This window comes from Tenrec ecaudatus, chromosome 16 (assembly GCF_050624435.1).
Source record: "Tenrec ecaudatus isolate mTenEca1 chromosome 16, mTenEca1.hap1, whole genome shotgun sequence".
Classification (NCBI taxonomy): Eukaryota; Metazoa; Chordata; class Mammalia; order Afrosoricida; family Tenrecidae; genus Tenrec; species Tenrec ecaudatus.
The window spans coordinates 14,158,043-14,175,347 of NC_134545.1; the positions used below are offsets into that span (position 1 = coordinate 14,158,043).

The following is a 17,305-nucleotide window of genomic DNA, read 5'->3' on the forward strand; positions in this document are numbered from 1 at the left end:
CGGCTAGCCCACAACGGAATTGCATTTCACCCTCCACTTGCCCCCACTTCAGAGACTGGGGCCTGGGGACTCAGGGGGTACACGTTTAAGAGCCTTCTCTGCTCTGTAACACTCACATCATCGGAAGTCTAGAGGTTCTTAACCCCCCAGGGCCCACAAGCAACCCTTTCCCCCCCATTCGCTTTCCAAAGCAAGGTCGCTCAGAGAAGGTCCGAGATTAGCCTAAAGAGCATCCAAGATCAGCGCCAGGCCAGCCCAACCCATTCCTTTGGTTCTGGGGGGACTCTCCTGACGGCGGCGGGGAGCTGAGATAACGCCGTGGCCAAGTCGGCGGCAGGTCTGATCAGTAAGATCGGTTCCCGCCTCCCCCTCCGCCTTGGCTGCCGCCCCCACCCTACCTGAACTGGTACCAGTCACCTCGCCCTGGGGTTGGGGACGTTTCACGGTTTGTTTTACAAATTCGCCCCGGACTTCTGTAGCGATAAGTCCCGGCGAGAAGAAAGAACCGAGGCACTCAGAGATAAATGCGTGCCTGCAGGAGATACGAGGCTGCCGGCGGCACCTCCCCCCCTCCGGGCTCGCCCACCGCTAACGGGCGGCCAGGCACCGAGCGGGCCTCCGAGGCGCGGGCGGCGGCTAGGCGGGGACAGGCCTGGAACGCGGTCCGGGGCAGCGATCTTTTTGTCCAGAGCCTCATTGAACACCCCCTCCCTCTACACACCCCCCTTCCAGCGAGTTCGGGGAGCCCGCACCCAAGCCAGCGAACAGGGGGCTGCTAACTGCATTTCACAACGCCCCCCCCCCCCCATCATGCCAGAGGGATCGCCCGGCTGGCTGTATAGGTGTTGACTTGTACGTGTTTCTCGGTCCTAGTGTGCCGGCGTGTTTGCTTACAGATGCGTTGGGGGCAGAGGCGCCTTTACGCTCGGATGCGGGTGGGGCAGGGTGGGAGAGAGATTTCCACCCCCCGTCCGTGCACACTCGCCCGATGCCCCGATCGGGCCACAGCTGGGTGTCCACACAAGCGCGGATGTAAAGATACCTTCCAAAAGGAACCTGCACCCCCCACCCCACCCCTCTTGGGCTCGGCCAGCCTGGAGCGGCTGGCGGCCGGGCGGAGCTTGGCTCCACGTGGGGCTGCTGAGCGCGCTAGCCTGGCGTCTGGGCGCCGCCGGCTTTGTTGCGCCGAGCGGCCGAATGGCAGCTCGTCCGGAGCTCCGCCGCCCGGCCGGCTGGGCCGAGGCCGGGGGAAGAGGGAGAGCAGCCGAGAAGAGCGGGGAGGCGAGCCGGGAACGCTAGAGGCCAGCGCCCCGGCCCGGCGCCGAGCGCGCTCTCCGCCCTGCCCGCGTCGCCGCCGGCAAGCTCGCCGCTCCCTCCCCCTCCGCCGTGGCCCGGCCTCCTCCCTGGATCCCGGGCTAGATGACTGGGGCATTTCAGACGTGGGCCCAGCGAGAGCTCGCTGGTGAGCTCTGAGGCTGCGGCGATCTCCCGATAAGCCACCTAGAGGCGACTCTGGGTGCGCGCGCGCTCCCCAGTGGCTCCCCGCCCTCCCTCTGATCATGTTGACATATTCACGGGACGGGCAGTAGTACCGATGCGGCGCAGCGACGTTACAGTTTCCGACACCTTCTTTTTATAACTCGGCTCTATCCCCCAGCACTCGACCTGTGAAAACCACGCCTATGCAGCCACACAATTGGTCCGAAAGCGTCAAAGAGCCAATCAAGAGGCCTCCGGCTCCCCGCAGCCCACAGCAGAGCCCGACCTTCTAGAGCCGCCGAGCAGACGCCCGGGGAATTCTAGAGGCGAGGAGGGTGGAGAGCTGCTCACGCGCTCTCGCTCTCGCTCGCTCGCTCGCTCGCTCGCTAGCCCGCCCGCCTGCCTGCCCGCCCCGGCGCCCTCCTTCCCCTCGCCTTTCCCTCTCCCTCTCCTGCTCGCGATCTCTCTTCTTGCCATTTCGCCCCCTTGGATCCTCCCAGCCCTCCGCGCCTGGCCGCAGAATTAGGAAGTGAATCCGCTTACATTTTTAGGACAAGGAAGAGCTGCGGCCCGAGCCCAGTACCTACAGCTACATTTCGGATTGCACCCGGGACACCCTCCGGAGCTCTGGGCCGCCGAAGGAGGACAGCGAACGGAAGCCGCCTTGCAGTTCAAGTTTACATAGCGCTGGGCGAAGGGGCTTCAGTCCGATTTTTTTCCCCTTTTTCTTTCTTTTTCCCCACTCCCCCCCACCCCCTCCCTTGGTCCGGGTTAAAGCCGCGGCGAGTGCAAAGGCAGACGTCTCCCGGGACGTAGAGGGGCCCGGGGAGAAGACAAGGTAAAAAAAAAAAGGTCGCCTTGGAGAATCGCTCGCTCTTGCAACAAAGAACCGGAGCGCTCGGCCGAGATTCCCGGGACGCTGGGCTGGCGTGTGTTCCCAGCTGAGCCTGCGGGGCTCCGGCGTGAGTCGAAACTCTGCTAGCTCCACTTCCCTTGCCGGAGCGGCTTTTTCAAACCGCAGGGCGTAGGGACAGTCCCCCTTCCAGCGACTATGTCTCCTGATTTCTCGCCTTGAAGAGGAAGAGCGGCAGTGTTCCCCCCCCCAAAAAAAGACATTCTTCCCCTTGGGGTGCTTTAGTTGTGGTTGCCCCCCTTTTTTGGCCCCCTCACTATGTGCTGCTGTTAACAAGCAGGGGGAAATAGTTTTGTTTTCTTTAAACAAAAAAGCAGCTCCGGACTTGTCCCCGGCTGGAGCTCAGCGCCCCGCCTGGAGTGGATGAACTTCTCCATGAGAGATCCGGTCATTCCTGGGACAAGCATGGCTTACCATCCCTTCCTACCTCACCGGGCGCCGGACTTCGCCATGAGCGCGGTGCTGGGCCACCAGCCGCCCTTTTTCCCCGCGCTGACTCTGCCTCCCAACGGCGCCGCGGCGCTTTCACTGCCTGGCGCCCTGGCCAAGCCGATCATGGATCAATTGGTGGGGGCAGCCGAGACTGGCATCCCTTTCTCGTCCCTGGGGCCACAGGCGCATCTGAGGCCTCTGAAGACTTTGGAGCCCGAAGAGGAGGTGGAAGACGACCCCAAGGTGCACCTCGAGGCCAAGGAACTTTGGGACCAGTTCCACAAACGGGGCACGGAGATGGTCATTACCAAGTCAGGAAGGTAAGCAAGGCCCGTGAGGCCCCCCTCTCCAAAGCTATTGGCGCTTCTTACTCTATTTCTCTCCTCCCAGAACAGTGTGTTTGCCAGTTTCTAGTGCGTGGATGAAAACTTGTTTCCTTAGAACCACTCAGAGGCGCAGGGCCCTGCCCCAGCGGCAGGAAATTTCAATTTACCTGGGCGCCTGCAACCAGCACTTTCACCTTATCTGTCCAGGCAAGAGACATAACCCTTTTTTTTTACCACCCACCCCCCCTTCCAGAAAAGCTCACTATTTTTTGTTGTTGCAGGAAACAAGAAAGCCACAGGCGACAGGAAGTCCCCTGTGCAAACCTTTCTGGAACATCCTTAATTCTTTGTTGGGGTTTGTGTTTCATTTTCCTCCCACAGAGGAAAACAAACAGTAAAGGAGAGAGAGAGAAAATAAAAGAGAGAAGAAAGTCTCATGCTTTTTTAAATTTTTATTTTCTTAGTCTCATGCTTTTGTGTGGTGGTGGGAGGCCTGGAGTTCATCCCCTGCCCTCTCTGCCCTTCAGCCTGGCTCCTGGATCTAGAGGGGGGCCCTGAGCCTCTGGGCTGGGGAAGAAACCTGAGGGTGTTGGAGTTTGTTTGCTCACACGACTTCACGTGTCTAAAAGCCCAGGGAGAGAGTTCAGCGGGCGACTTCACGTAATTAACGTTGTGTTTGCAGATCGCAGGAGTGCCGTGGAGAGACACAGGCGGCTTTATATAACATGACCTATGATAAGCCAAGGCTTACATGGTCTTTAGAGGCCCCTGCCTGGGAGCGGATGAGCCTACCCTAACCGTTTAGGACCCTGGGTGGGTTTTTTGGTTTTGTTTTTGTCTCCCCCCCCCCCTTTATAGATTTGCAATCTAGAAAAGCCAACAGTGGAAGAGACAAAAATAATTCCCCCTCCCCTTCTTGGTCTCTTCAGCTTTCTTGTCTCCTTAAATGCTAAACGAGGCCAGAGTTGGGCAGAAGCTCTTTTTTGTCAGTTTCCCAGGGAAGGGTTTTGATTTAAATCAGGGTTGGGGAGGCGGGGGCAGAATGCCATCCTGGGTTTGAAGTAAACAGCCCTTTGGTGGCATGGCCTTACAGTTTGGGGCTAGCTTGGCTGGGGGTTGGGGTGGGTTTGTCCAGATTACAGTTTGCAAGGGGATCTCCGGGCAGGTTGGTTTGAGGCCTTGGAACACGGGCTGCCGTAATCGGCAACCATTCGCTTCTTTGGATTTGGAGGGCCCGCAGCAAAGCCGTTTCATTCTCCTTGATCAGAGCGAAGCTACTGCCGTCCTGCAGCAGAGGGGCTGCCACACTTTCTACTGAACTTTCTAGCCCTAGAGAAGTGGGACCTTGTCTCTTCTGTGGGAGGCAGGAGAGGCCAAGCCCTTTGACGAAGCCGGCCGGCGGAGAGCGCCTTGGACAAGAATTTCAGTACAAAGAAGGGCGGCCGAGGAACGTCCTCCAGAGGAAGCGATCTGAGAACAGAAGACGTGAGAAGATGCAGAAGGGTTTCAGTAATTTACTTGGGTCCAAGCTGGGGCCTGGTGAAGGTAGAGAAGAAGTTAACCCTTCAGGTAGCAGAGAGGAAGCAAGGCTGTATGTAACCCCTGCTCTTAAAAAAATACATGGCCCCCTCCACTATACCCACGTAGAGTCAGCAGTGCGGCTTCAATCATTTCAGATACAAATCTTGGGTCCGCAGCGATGTCTTAAATTCTGTTTTTTGTCCTTTTCTGTCTCTTCCGTTGTAGGCGCATGTTTCCCCCCTTTAAAGTGAGATGCTCTGGGCTGGATAAAAAAGCCAAGTACATTTTACTGATGGACATTATCGCTGCAGATGACTGTCGCTATAAGTTTCACAACTCTCGGTGGATGGTGGCGGGCAAAGCGGACCCTGAAATGCCCAAGAGGATGTACATTCATCCCGACAGTCCCGCCACTGGGGAACAGTGGATGTCCAAAGTAGTCACTTTCCACAAGCTGAAACTCACCAACAACATTTCAGACAAACATGGATTTGTAAGTTTGACTGTTGTCTGTCCTCTCCTGGCCTGGCAAACTCCCTCTCTTCCCCTCTTACCCCAAAGGCAGCGCCGGCCTCATTCTTGCTCCCTTTTCAGATCATACTTTCTGCTCAGAGGTGCCCCTGAGACTCCCTCTCCTTGCTAAGCCAGCATGGTGGTTGGTTCTAGCAGCGAGTGGGAGAGAGAATTCTGGGCCCGTTCCCTTCGGATCCTGGAAAGTCTGGCTTTCTGAAATCAGCAAAGGCAAGAAAACTTTGCTGTAGCCGTCCGGGTACTTGGCAAATTCCTGACCTGGTAGTGAACTTACGAAGAAGGGGGAAAAAATCATTCCGATCTCAAATCCATTTCATCATGGATTTGCCTTATTTTAAAACCGTGTGCTTCTGTTTCGTCGCCAGTCTTGTTCTTGCTTGGGAGGGTTTTTAAGATCCGCCGGAGCCTCGACCTCGCTTGCTGACCCGGCGCGCCACTGCATTTCGTTCAAGTTGGGTTTTCTTGTCCTTGAAAAAAAGAAAGAAAGAGAGTAGAATCGGGCTTCTGTGAAAGGGAGGTTGGTCAGATCTCGTTTGTCGGCACGAAAATCGTGCGTGTGTTTGTGTTTACGTGTGTACTGGAGCCCAGTGAGGTCGCTGGGAAATGGGTAGGGAACTTGAATTGCTTGGGGGGAGTCTGGCCCTCTCCCCTAACCCTCCCCAACTTTCAATAAAATAAACAAAGTGATAAGCAGAAAGATCAGGCCCAGGAAGATCTAAATAGCATGGAAAGCTCTCCAGCCGGCAGGAATTGCATTTGCAGCCCTGACTTGATTACGGCGCAAAATACTCCTCTCTCCCGTTCAGCCGTTCAGGGGCTTTAAGTGGATCGGGCTCATCAATTAGTGGGCACTTACAGGACTGAATCATTTTGTAAATTAAAATGCATGTTTTTCTCTATCTTTCAAGACTTTGGCCTTCCCAAGTGATCACCCAACGTTGCAGGGGATTTATAGTTTTGGTACTCAGGTAGGCTAGGGTTCAAGGTTCGAATGAACCTTAGAAGGTGAGGGTGGGTGGGTGGGTGGGGGGACCTTTGGAAATAGAGGAGCCATTTGGATTCTCCTGCCGACAACTCCTCGGCGGAGTGGATAAACTTCCCAAGGAGCTACCCCTAGGAGGTGGCCTCCTTAGCTTGGTACCCTGAGGTGGGGGAAGGTGTCAGCTTGGCAGGGGTCCTAAGATCCATTTTGTCTTGTTAAAATCCCCCCCCCCATCTCTCCCCCTCCTTGTTTTCCTGCAGACCATACTAAACTCCATGCACAAATACCAGCCCCGGTTTCACATCGTGAGGGCAAATGACATCTTGAAACTCCCTTATAGTACATTCCGGACTTACTTGTTCCCAGAAACGGAATTCATCGCCGTGACCGCCTATCAGAACGATAAGGTAACCCAAGGGGTGGGGGGCCCCTGAGTGTGTTTCCCCCCTGTTGTTTCGAATCTCCTTTCTGCTGCTTCTGGATGACTGAGTGACCAGACAGCTAGGGGGTGGGAGTCAGTTGAGTGGATTTTGTATGATTTTGAACTTCCAGCTTTGGGCGAAAGGGGTACAGGCACTTCTCTCAGTGGCAGGGACTGGGGTTCATGATGCAGTGCCCCAAAGACGAATGGCCAAGAGGTCAGGCGCCTCGAAGAAACTCAAGCACGTACATCCCAAGCCATTGGGGGATTGCCCAGCCTTTCTCCTCTCACCAGCAATCCTGAGTAGCAGGGTCTGGTTTTTATTACCTTTATTCTGCTGCGGTGATTTCTAAGGTGTGTGTGTGTGTGTTTGGGAAGATCACAGAGGCTTGCTAATCAGAGTTGTTGGGGCTCCAGGGAAGGAGGGGATTCTGTTTTAGGAGTACTTGCACAGGCAGCCCCTAGGAACTGGGTTCTCATGGTGGCCTGAAGGTCACGGGCAAGCAGAACAGTGATCTTGGCTGCTGGTTTCCCCAGTGTGGCCATTACATGGGTGAGGAGAATCGAAAGACCCACCTCCGGCCCCCTGCCCAGGCTTCAACTTCTGAGTGCTGGGGACCAGGGAGAGCCCAGCTCACAGTGGGACACCCTGCATATTTTGCTTGCTGGGTCCTGTGCAGAGGTCTAATGGGGGTGTCTCAAATATGTCCCCTGCATCTAGCGCTTAAGACAACAGGGGCCCTCTTTCCGACCAGAGGCAAACTGCTGTTCTTGCACATAGCAAGAATATCAAGAGGAGAATCCAATCAGGGGGCCCTTCCCTGGAAACTTCTGTGTCTAAGCCTACCCACCTTCCAGAATCCCAAGGGGAAGGGATTTGAGAGATTTTGTATGATGATTATATATGATGGCCCGTTCTTGTGTCATCATAAAACGAAACCACTCTGATCACGGCACACAGACCATTGGCCTCCACTTTAAGGCAGTGGCCAAGTTTATGAACCAGTGTGTGTGTGTGTGTGTGTGTGTGTGTGTGTGTGTGTGTGTGTGTGAAGGTAGGGAGCATGCCATAATGTATTTTATGATTCATTACCCCAGATTAAAAAACATCACCGTGAAAACATATAAATTTAAAATCTGCAGGTTGTTCCTTTTGGCAACTTTCAACATCTAAAGTCTATCTAGCTGTCGCTTGCCCAAAAGAAGGAGTGGACCATTTCCTTGCTGGGGAATTTCATCCTCAAATCCCAAGGTTGGCCTTCTCTGGGTGACATCAGCAAGCCATTTCTAGAATTTTCTTTGATTTTTCTCTCCACCCCCTAGGAAAGTGCCTCCACCACCTCCTGCTTTCTCTTTTGACCGGCCCTAAGCATATGGCTTCACCTGTTGGCCCCATTGAGCTGGAGGAAACACCTCCCAGAACATTCTAGAAGATGAGGCTAACAGCTCTTTCTCCCCGCACCTTTTCCTCTTCTAGATAACTCAGTTAAAAATAGACAACAACCCTTTTGCCAAAGGTTTCCGGGATACTGGAAATGGCAGGAGAGAAAAAAGGTGAGTTGAAGCAATAATCTACCTGCCAGATCACTTGGGGCGGGAATCCCTTTGGTAGGCCCCTAGTCTCCAGTGCTGGAAGTAGGGTGAGGGGGACATCATGGATGTCCCCCTGCCACAAGTCACAGCCCCACCACCTCCCCCTTACCTAGAGGAAAGGGAAGTGGGTTGCTTCTGGAAGAAGGGACTCACTCGGGGATAAAAGATGATCCTCCGTAGAAGAACGCTTATGAATGCCTGATGAATTCCCACCCGCCCAGCAACGGACAGAACCATTCGTAAAATGCCCAGAAATGCTGGCCTAGAGCTTGGCTTCCAGAGACCACCAGACCCAACAGAGACCCCCTGGAGAAATCTACAATTCCCTGCTTCCTGTGTGCAGGGTCACCCAGCATGAAATAGACAGCTGGATAGCAGGCCACAGCAGCTCTTCCCTCCCCAACCCCTTGCCCAAGGTTTCTTTTTTTAAAAAAATGCCCCAGTTTTCAACCTTATCCCCTGGGGGAGTTGGGGGGGACGCCCACTGAAGTCCTGTCTAAAGTCTAACTGGAGTTTTTCACTCTGATTAATGCGTTGGCGGAGCGATTCAGGTGAAAGGCACTGTGAAATAACCTCTTCCTCACAATCTTTGCAGCCATTCAGGAGTTGGGGAGCCAGGCATCGTTCCTCTCCCACTCCATACCCCAGCCCGCCATGCCAGTTCAGCTGTCCTTTGTCACTCCCATCTCCTCTCAAAAAGATTTCCCAGTGTAAACAAATGTCTCTTCTCCAAAGAAACTCTGCTTCTGGACGACCGCCCCCCCAGCCCCCGCCCCGCTGACCCAGCCTCCTCTCTCCCTGGACATTGCCACCCTCACCTGTCCCGTTCTGTTTGGCCAGCCTGGGTCAAGCTGATTTCTGAGAGTCTGTGGTGGCCTTGAGTGTCAGGCCAATTAGGGAGCACACCCCATTTGGAGACGGGGAGGAACCAAGGAGGGGCGATGGCTTCTGTGGGGTAACATGGAGCGTGGGTGGGCTTCTCCTGCCGCAGAAAGCAGCTGACCCTTCAGTCCATGAGGTTGTTCGAGGACAGACACAAGAAGGACAATGCCACCTCCGATGAGTCCTCCAGTGAGCAGGCGGCCTTCAACTGCTTTGCCCAGTCCTCGTCCCCCGCCGTCTCTACCGTGGGGACGTCCAATCTCAAAGGTGAGCCTGGCCACCTCCCAGCTGGCTCCACTGCAGGCCTCACAGCCTGGGAGAAGTTGAAGGAGTGGTGGGTACCCCAACCCCCTTCCTCCTCTCCCCCACCCCCCCAGCCAAGGGACTTTGCCCTTCAAATGCTAAAGACCCATAAACATGAGCCAATCAATTAGTGTCCTGTGTCACCTCCCTAAGCTAATCCCAGGAGAGCCGAGAAAGACCCACTCCTGAAAACCTTGCTAAGGCCCATGCAGGGACCAGTTTTAAAGGTTTCCACTTTCTAGAAGCCTCATCAATGGAGCAACTGACTTTTTGAGCACCTTTGAACTCTAAGCTAAAGTGTGTTGGGCTGAGGGGGACAGGGTGATGAGGTAGTTCTCTGCCATTTGGAACAAGGCCGAGAAAACATCTAGCTGTGTGTAGAGACAGGCTAGGACTTACAGTTGACCTGCTGGGAGGAAGGGGAGTGGGCGGACAAGAGAGAGAGAGAGAGAGAGAGAGAATATGGTAGGATGGTTCACAGCCCTAGCCGGTTTCCTGTGTTTGAAGAGCTAGCACTATTTATTTGGAAAGACACAAGCTCGCTCACTCTCCATAGAAGAAACCTGTTTTTAAGTGAAATAAAATGAAAGCCCTTTATGTCCTCAATCCATTTAAGCTTTGAACATCAAATAGGATCCCCCTTTCTCTTCTAGTGGGCAGGACACCCACAGAGGGGGGTGGTGAAAGGTAAAAGCCTTCCTGTCTCCTGGCTGGGAAAGAGGGCTCATCAGCCACTCCCCAACCTTCTGTCTCCAGCCACAGAGGCAAACACCCCACTATCCCCTTGAGTGTATGCCCCGAGGGCTGGGGGATAGGCTACCATTTTCTACAGGCCCCAGTTCAGATGTCGGGGTTCTGGCCCAGCAAATCCTTCCACAATAACGCACAAATATGTGGAAGGTACAGGTCCCGCCCCCCCCACCCCGGTGTCATTCACCCAACAAAGACCCCAGAGCGACAATGGCATGGACTTGTGCACTGAAGTTAAAGTAAAACAGAAAGAAAAAGAAGTTTCAATCAAATGAGAAAATGCATGTATAGGCAGTGCCCAGTACAGCGGCAGCTCAGGGGATGTTTGTTTAAAATAAAATCTGAGATCATAAGAAGAGCTGCCGGTAGGTAGGGTAGGGTGGGGTGAGGTGTCAGCACCATCGGAGCACCACCCCTTGTAGTAGTGGCTTGTTGACTTCCACAAGTCAGGCTGTCAGAGACCCTCGTTCCCATTTCACAGATGAGAACACTGAGGGGAGCAGGCCAGCTGGGAGTTAGTTACAGGGCTACTAAGTGGCCAGGCTGGGATTGGAGCTGGGGAACCTGAGTTGCTTTGGGGCCGGCTTGGAAGGGAGGTAACCTTCCCACACTCCAACGCGCCTGGCTTTCTCCCCATCCCACGCTAGATCTGTGTCCCAGTGAGGGTGAGAGCGACGCGGAGGCGGAAAGCAAAGAGGAGCCCGGGCCAGAGGCGTGCGATGCAGCCAAGATTTCCACCACCACGTCGGAGGAGCCCTGCCGGGACAAGGGCAGCCCCGTGGCCAACGCGCAGCGCTTCGCGGTGGAGCCCTGCGGCCGGCCCCGGGACAGCGGCCGGCTGGACAAGGCGTCGCCTGACTCTCGCCACAGCCCAGCCACCATCTCGTCCAGCACCCGGGGCCTGGGCGCCGAGGAGCGCCGGAGCCCCGCCCGGGAGGGCGTGGGGCCGGCCAAAGCCGAGGAGCCGCGCGCGCTGCCGGGCAAGGAGGCCTTCGCGCCGCTGACGGTGCAGACAGACGTGGCCGCGCACCTGGGCCAGGGCCCCCTGCCGGGGCTCGGCTTCGCCCCCAGCCTGGCCGGCCAGCAGTTCTTCAACGGGCACCCCCTCTTCCTGCACCCCAGCCAGTTCACCATGGGCGGGGCCTTCTCCAGCATGGCCGCCGCGGGCATGGGGCCCCTGCTGGCCACCGTGTCCGGGGCCTCCACCGGCGTCTCCGGCCTGGATTCCACGGCCATGGCTTCCGCGGCGGCGGCGCAGGGACTGTCGGGGGCGTCGGCGGCTACCCTGCCTTTCCACCTTCAGCAGCACGTCCTGGCTTCGCAGGTATTTCCAGATCCCTCCCCTTGTCTCCCTTTCTCTGCGCCCGTCCCCCTCCCCGCCCCCCTCTCTGGTTTCACCCTTACCAGGTAGAGCATTCAATCATCATTTTTCACTGAGCCACTGCCAGGTGCAAAGTTTATCTCCCTGATTCATCATAACTCCCCCTGTCTTACCCGCACCCCCCAAAGGAAACACTTTATAGAAATGTTTTTCTAAGTTGAGGCCGTTTCCAGCACGGTGGGTACTTATAAGTATTACTGACAACAGATGCTCAGCACCGCTCAGTGCTACGCACTTCCAAATCCCGGCTCTCACCTGACTGCTGTAAGCCAGTCTGCTCTCTACAGAAGAAGGGTGCCAGGCCCAGAGAAGGTGGGGGCGTTGCCCTGGGTCACTCAGCCTGGCGGTAGGGCTGTCTAGACACCAAAGTCTAATCACAGCGGCCCGAAAGCTCTCTTCTCTGTCTCCTAGGGTCTGGGGAGGGGATTGAGCCTTGGAGCCTCCTCTCCCACATTCCCCAAAGGGTGGAGGGTCTCTGCCCAGGTGGACCCCCTGTCAGGAGAGGGCAGGGGCCAGGGCAGGACTCAAAACAGCTGCAGAGGGCTTGCTTGGGGCAGAGAGGCTGGGGCCTGGAGGAGGCAGCTGACAAAGCGAACCTTGGAAGAAGACTCTCTCTAGGACTGCTTCAGGCTCTTGCCTTTTGTTTTGTGTCATCAGACCGGCTCTCCCTTCTCTGAGCCTAGAGGCAAGACCGCCTCCTCCTTTGGGAGCCTAGTGCAGAGGTGAGGCTTAGTCCCCTCTCAGCGTGGGGTCTGCCTCAGTTTCTTCCTCTGTAACACCAGTAGATCAGATTGGTGGTCTCTTCATTTAACCCATTCTCCACCCCCCCCATCTTTCTTTGTGCTTAAAGTCTTCCCCCTGGAGGGTTATCTTCATTTGGGAAACTTAGAGGATTTGGAGTGGGGGTGGGGGACAAGAATGCAAAAAAGAAAAAAACCGATCATGATATGAACAAATACCATTTGCCCTCTGGTGCCCACGGGGCCACCTTTGTGGAACAAACCAACTCCGGAGGTTTGGTGAACAGGTGCAGCAAGTGACCTTTTTGGTGAGGGTTTTTAACAGGCCAGGAACGGCTGCAGGGAGCATCAAAGCCTGAGGCTGCTGTGGGAAACATTAGTGGTTCTCCAGGGAGGGACACTCTGGGGTAGTTCTAGTCATTTGGAGGTCTCTCTCTGAGTCCAAATTGACTCGGGGGTGGGGTGGGGAGGGCATGTGATGTAACAAAAAGTGAATACCCCAAGTCCTGAATAAGTATATGAATTACTCGGTTTTCCTTGTGGGTGAGTTTTGGGGTTGTTTGGTCGTTTTGTGGGGAGCCAGGGGAGGAGAGAAGTTTCTTGGCCTCTGGTGACAAGGCTGATATTTGGGCCTAAAGAAGTCTGGGACCATCCCCATCCAGGGCGAAGGATGCGTACCGGCCTTAGGGGTGTGCAGGAGGCGAAAGACAGGGCTTTCTTCTCCCCCTAAAGATGTACAGTTTGGGAAACCTACAGGGCATTTGTACCCTGCCCCATGGGGTCCCTAAGAGCTGGAATTGGGTCTGTGGCAGGCAGTTTTTGTTGAGTTTTCAGGGATGAGCAGGGCACACTGGGCCCCTCCTGCTCCGCTCCCTCTGGTGACTGCCTGCTTTCTCTTCCCCCAGGGCCTGGCCATGGCGCCCTTCGGAAGCCTGTTCCCCTACCCCTACACCTACATGGCCGCAGCTGCTGCGGCCTCTTCCGCCGCGGCCTCCAGCTCCGTGCACCGCCACCCCTTCCTCAACCTCCACACCATTCGCCCGCGTCTGCGCTACAGCCCCTACTCCATCCCCATGCCTGTGCCGGACAGCAGCAGCCTGCTCACCACCGCCCTGCCGGCCATGGCCGCGCCCACGGGGCCCCTAGATGGCAAAGCCGCCACCCTGGCTGCCAGCCCTGCCTCCGTGGCCGTGGATTCCGGCTCGGAACTCAACAGCCGCTCCTCCACGCTCTCGTCCAGCTCCGTGTCCTTGTCGCCTAAGCTCTGCGGGGAGAAGGAGGTGGCCACCAGCGAGCTGCAGAGCATCCAACGATTGGTCAGTGGCTTGGAGGCCAAGCCGGACAGATCCCGCAGTGCATCCCCGTAAGCCCCTCCCCAGAAGAGTCTCTTCATTCCAGCCTGGCCCCCGGCCTGCAGTGCACTTTGTTGGATGTAAAAAGAAACCCATGAGGAAGGGGTGAGGGGGCTGGGGGAGGCAGGCCTGGAGAGCAGCCCTTTCTTTTTGGCTGGCGCATCTGGGAAGGGGTGGTGGACCCACCCCCTGAAAAGAACGTGCTAGAGACAGCCCTGGCCTTCTTGGTGTGGTCTGTATACCCGATGTACACCTGCGAGCTGGCCCAGACTTGGGGGCCTGCAGGCGTCCATTGCCTGTGAGCTATGGGGGGCTGGGGTGGGAGTTAGAGCATTTTTGTCATGGGGGGGAAGCTACGAGTGAGGCAGGCCTGGGAGTTGGGGCCCCAAAAATAAACCCCAAGGCAACCAGTAGCCAAGCCCATTGGGGAGGGGAGGGAGGAGGTTGAAAGTTGGCCCCTCCTCTGGCTGGGATTTCTATTTTTTGTCTCCCTTCGCTGTGTTAAAGTGAAAACAAAAACAAAAAAAAAAAGGAGACAAATGAATGTGATGTTTGTGGGATTCAGAAGTTTCTAGTGATTTGTCTATCCATTCGAAAGAAGTGACTGAACAGACCTGTTTAGGGAGGGCGGTCCTCTCCGGCCCCCCACCCCTCTAGTTTAGTCTGCATTAAGGAAATCTGCGTCTTTTTAATATTCGTGTGATACTTTCAGAGCCACCGTAGGGTCTCTTGCATGTTCCACGATCATATACTTTGTGGTTTTTATTTTGAACGCTTGCTTTTACACATGACCCTTCTCCCCAATCTTGAGCCCTCTAATTGGCGACCTTAAGGTGTGTGTGTGTGTGTGTGTGTGTGAGTGTGTGTGTGTGAGTGGAGGTGGGGGGGCAATATTTACAAGGGCAGGAATGGGGGAAATTCAACCAATGAATTTATTTTATCAAAGCTCCGTAGCTGGTCTCTTGTTGTCCCTCTCTCTTGTATATGCAATAACAAGGTTTTAAAAATAATAAAGAAGTGAGACTATTAGACAAAAAGTATTTATGTAATTATTTGATAACTCTTGTAAATAGGTAGAATATGAATGCCTGGAAATGAAATGTTAATTTATTGACATTGTACATAGCTCTGTGTAAATAGGACCTTGCCACTGTCTGGCTCCCAACCCCCCTCGTGTACTTGTCTCGCTTTAGAGGGTTTGATTTCAAGGTCACAGGATCGCTTTGAAAACTAGGAAACACGTTTTGCACCAACACAATTTCAAAAGAGTTGCCTGAAAAAAAAAAAAAGGTGATTTTTTTTTAATATCCTAAAGAGTGGGGGAGTGTGCCGCTGCTTGCTTTTAGGCAAAATTGGGGCGGAGTGCCACTTCCCAGGGTCAAACTTTCAACTCCTTCAAGTCTTACTCAGCGCACCCCCACCCCCCTGCTTTCCTGAGATGCTGAGATTGCTGGGGGAGCGAGGCACAGTGGGGAGAGGGGGAGGGGGAAGGGTGGTCAGAGGGGAGAGAGGGTAGCAGAGAAGTTGTGGTTTGACTCTTGATTTTATTTTTTTTTCTTTTGTATTTGTATTTGCTAGTCTCCAAGTTTCTCAAAGCAAAGTGGAATTTACTGTTGCGGTCGATCTTGATAGTATTTCGAATCGTAGCCTCCAGAGAGATTCACGGTTCAAAAGTCAGGTGCTGAAAGATGGTTGAGAAAGGGAAAAAAATGATGAAGGTATATTTTGTGTTATAATTGTTGATGAGTTCTTTGGTTTTCTGTACCCCCCCCTTAAAAAAATCACTGAAATTTCAATAAATTTTTATTGAAATGCCGCTGGCCTCGTATTCGTTGCTTTATTTTAGGTTCCCTTGGGGAGGGGAAGAGAAATGAGGGTTTCTACTCTTGTTAGCCCACCATTCCCCCTCCTCCTTTCCTTCGACTTTAAATAAATACCGTGCCCCCCCCCCCCCCAGTCATCTAAGGACCTGTCACTCCAGGTCTAAAGCTAAGAACAAGAGTTCCTCACTGCCGGGAAGGGAGCCACTTCCAGGAGAGAGAGATGAGTTTTCCTTTAAACTAGGCAGTCAAAAGGAAGGGCCCGCCTCGAATTCGGAGAGGCTTCGCCATGTCAGATACAGCCCTTTGGACGGCCGAAGACCGCGCGGCTACTCGCGAACACCGCTTTTCCCCACCCGCAGCCGGTCAAAAGTCAGCTCAAGGACTGCCCCGTGTTCGTTCTGAACTTCCTCCCCACGTGGACCGGGAGGAATGCGAGGCCGCCGCTTCTCCAGGCCCCTGGGTTTGGCTTGGGGGAAGACCGGCTAGCCGAATGGCCCGACCAGGCTGCTAGAGAAGTGAGCGAGACCCTCGTCCTCCCGCAGCCCCTGCGCCCTAGGGGAGCCCGCTGGCCCAAGGCACCCCCACCGGGGCTCCATCCTTAACTCCTCGGGGCGCTGGCCGGGCGCAGAGGAGAGCCCTGGTCGCACCCTGACCCGCGCTACTCCAGAGAGCAAGGAACGCTTCTTTGCGAGAGAAAGGTGATTCTAGGTCGCCTAATTGACCCCTGCAGGGGGAAAAGTCACCCCGGAGGCCAACGCCCCGCTCACTTCTCCCTTGCAACCAGTCCGCTTAGGGAGTTGCCTTTTGAAGTTCAATTGATCTTAGAAACCTTTATTCAATGAAAGTGGTGAAGCCAGAGGTTTGGTCTTCCAGGCCCCCTACCACCACCGCCTCCAGCCTAACCTTTCTCGGGGGGAGGGGAACGGGGATGAGGAGGAAATAAGGTTCTGGAGGGTTAGCTGGCTGTAGTCTTACCTCCTTCCCTTCCAAGCGGCCGCCAGCCCGTCCCCCCACCCGCCACCCTCTCGGTCACCTGCGAGCCGCCCAAGTGGTTGTTGGAGAGCCCCCCCCCCCACCTCCGCTGTCCCATCCTGTCCGGGGAAGAGGCCCTATGGACGGGAACTCTTTGGAGACTGGAGGCAAATCCCCCTGTTTTCAACCAAGCGGGTGGGGACCCCCACAGCCTCTCCGGGGGTGGGAGAGCAGGCAACGAAGGTGGGAGGGAAGGGCCTCGGAGGGCCGGAGTCGAGACTGCGGGGCTCTGTAAAGGAGGGCCCGGAGGTCCTCAAGGCGCGAGCCTTAGGCGCAGAGGCGCCGCCGTAGAATCGGGGTTTATACTTGGCCTTGGGGCAGCGCAGGGTGCCGGCACCCTAGACGAGGTGCAGCCGCGGGTTGGGAAGCAAAGAATTCAGCCTGGCAGGAGGAGGAAACGCTGGCTCGGTTCTCTCCATGCAGGTCGCTTCCCCCCCCTCCCCGCCCCCACCTCCCTCCCCACCCTCCAGTTTGGGGACCGTGCGTCCGGCCTCCGCTGAGTCGGCCCTTTTTTTTTTTTAAATCTCCTGTGTATCTTATTTGTATATAGTGTTGTTAATGAGTAACTCGCCGCGCTGATGGACGGGGCTGAACCGCTCGCAATCTCTCGGGATTTCGTTGTCTATTACTCACCTGGCGCCGGTCGCAATCTCGCTGCGGGCTTTATGGTGGCGGCGGACGCCGCGGAGGCCACTCGGGGCTGGCGCCTTTGCTTTTTCTTTTTTTTCCCCCCTTTACTTTCTTCCGGGCTTCGAGTGCCACCTATCTGTCTGGTCCGCGAATGCGCCCGGCCGCCACCGCTCCTTCGGCCATCCCAGTGGTTCCCTGGCTCCAGAATGTAGGA

General features: G+C 55.4%; 1 protein-coding gene across 2 annotated transcripts; it reads left to right on the forward strand.

The window, feature by feature from the left end:
• The first annotated feature begins 1,655 nt into the window (after positions 1–1,655).
• On the forward strand, positions 1,656–15,421 carry TBX3 (T-box transcription factor 3). Of its 2 annotated transcripts, XM_075534992.1 has the most exons (8): positions 1,656–3,144; positions 4,897–5,164; positions 6,111–6,170; positions 6,445–6,591; positions 8,083–8,159; positions 9,190–9,347; positions 10,781–11,457; positions 13,160–15,421. In XM_075534992.1, the coding sequence occupies exons 1-8, from the start codon at positions 2,756–2,758 to the stop codon at positions 13,619–13,621; spliced, it is 2,238 nt and encodes a 745-aa protein (XP_075391107.1). In that variant the 5' UTR covers positions 1,656–2,755; the 3' UTR covers positions 13,622–15,421. The 2 variants fall into 2 exon arrangements, with proteins under 2 accessions (XP_075391107.1, XP_075391108.1); XM_075534993.1 differs by lacking the exon at positions 6,111–6,170 and having other exon boundaries at positions 1,663–3,144.
• The last annotated feature ends 1,884 nt before the right edge of the window (positions 15,422–17,305 follow it).

Excerpts from the sequence above, each read along its gene's own strand:
- TBX3 (XM_075534992.1), top strand. The coding sequence starts at position 2,756 with ATGAACTTCTCCATGAGAGATCCGGTCATTCCTGGGACAAGCATGGCT. Across the intron at positions 6,171-6,444 it reads TTTATAGTTTTGGTACTCAG|ACCATACTAAACTCCATGCA; the intron begins GTAGGCTAGGGT and ends GTTTTCCTGCAG. Across the intron at positions 6,592-8,082 it reads CCGCCTATCAGAACGATAAG|ATAACTCAGTTAAAAATAGA; the intron begins GTAACCCAAGGG and ends TTCCTCTTCTAG.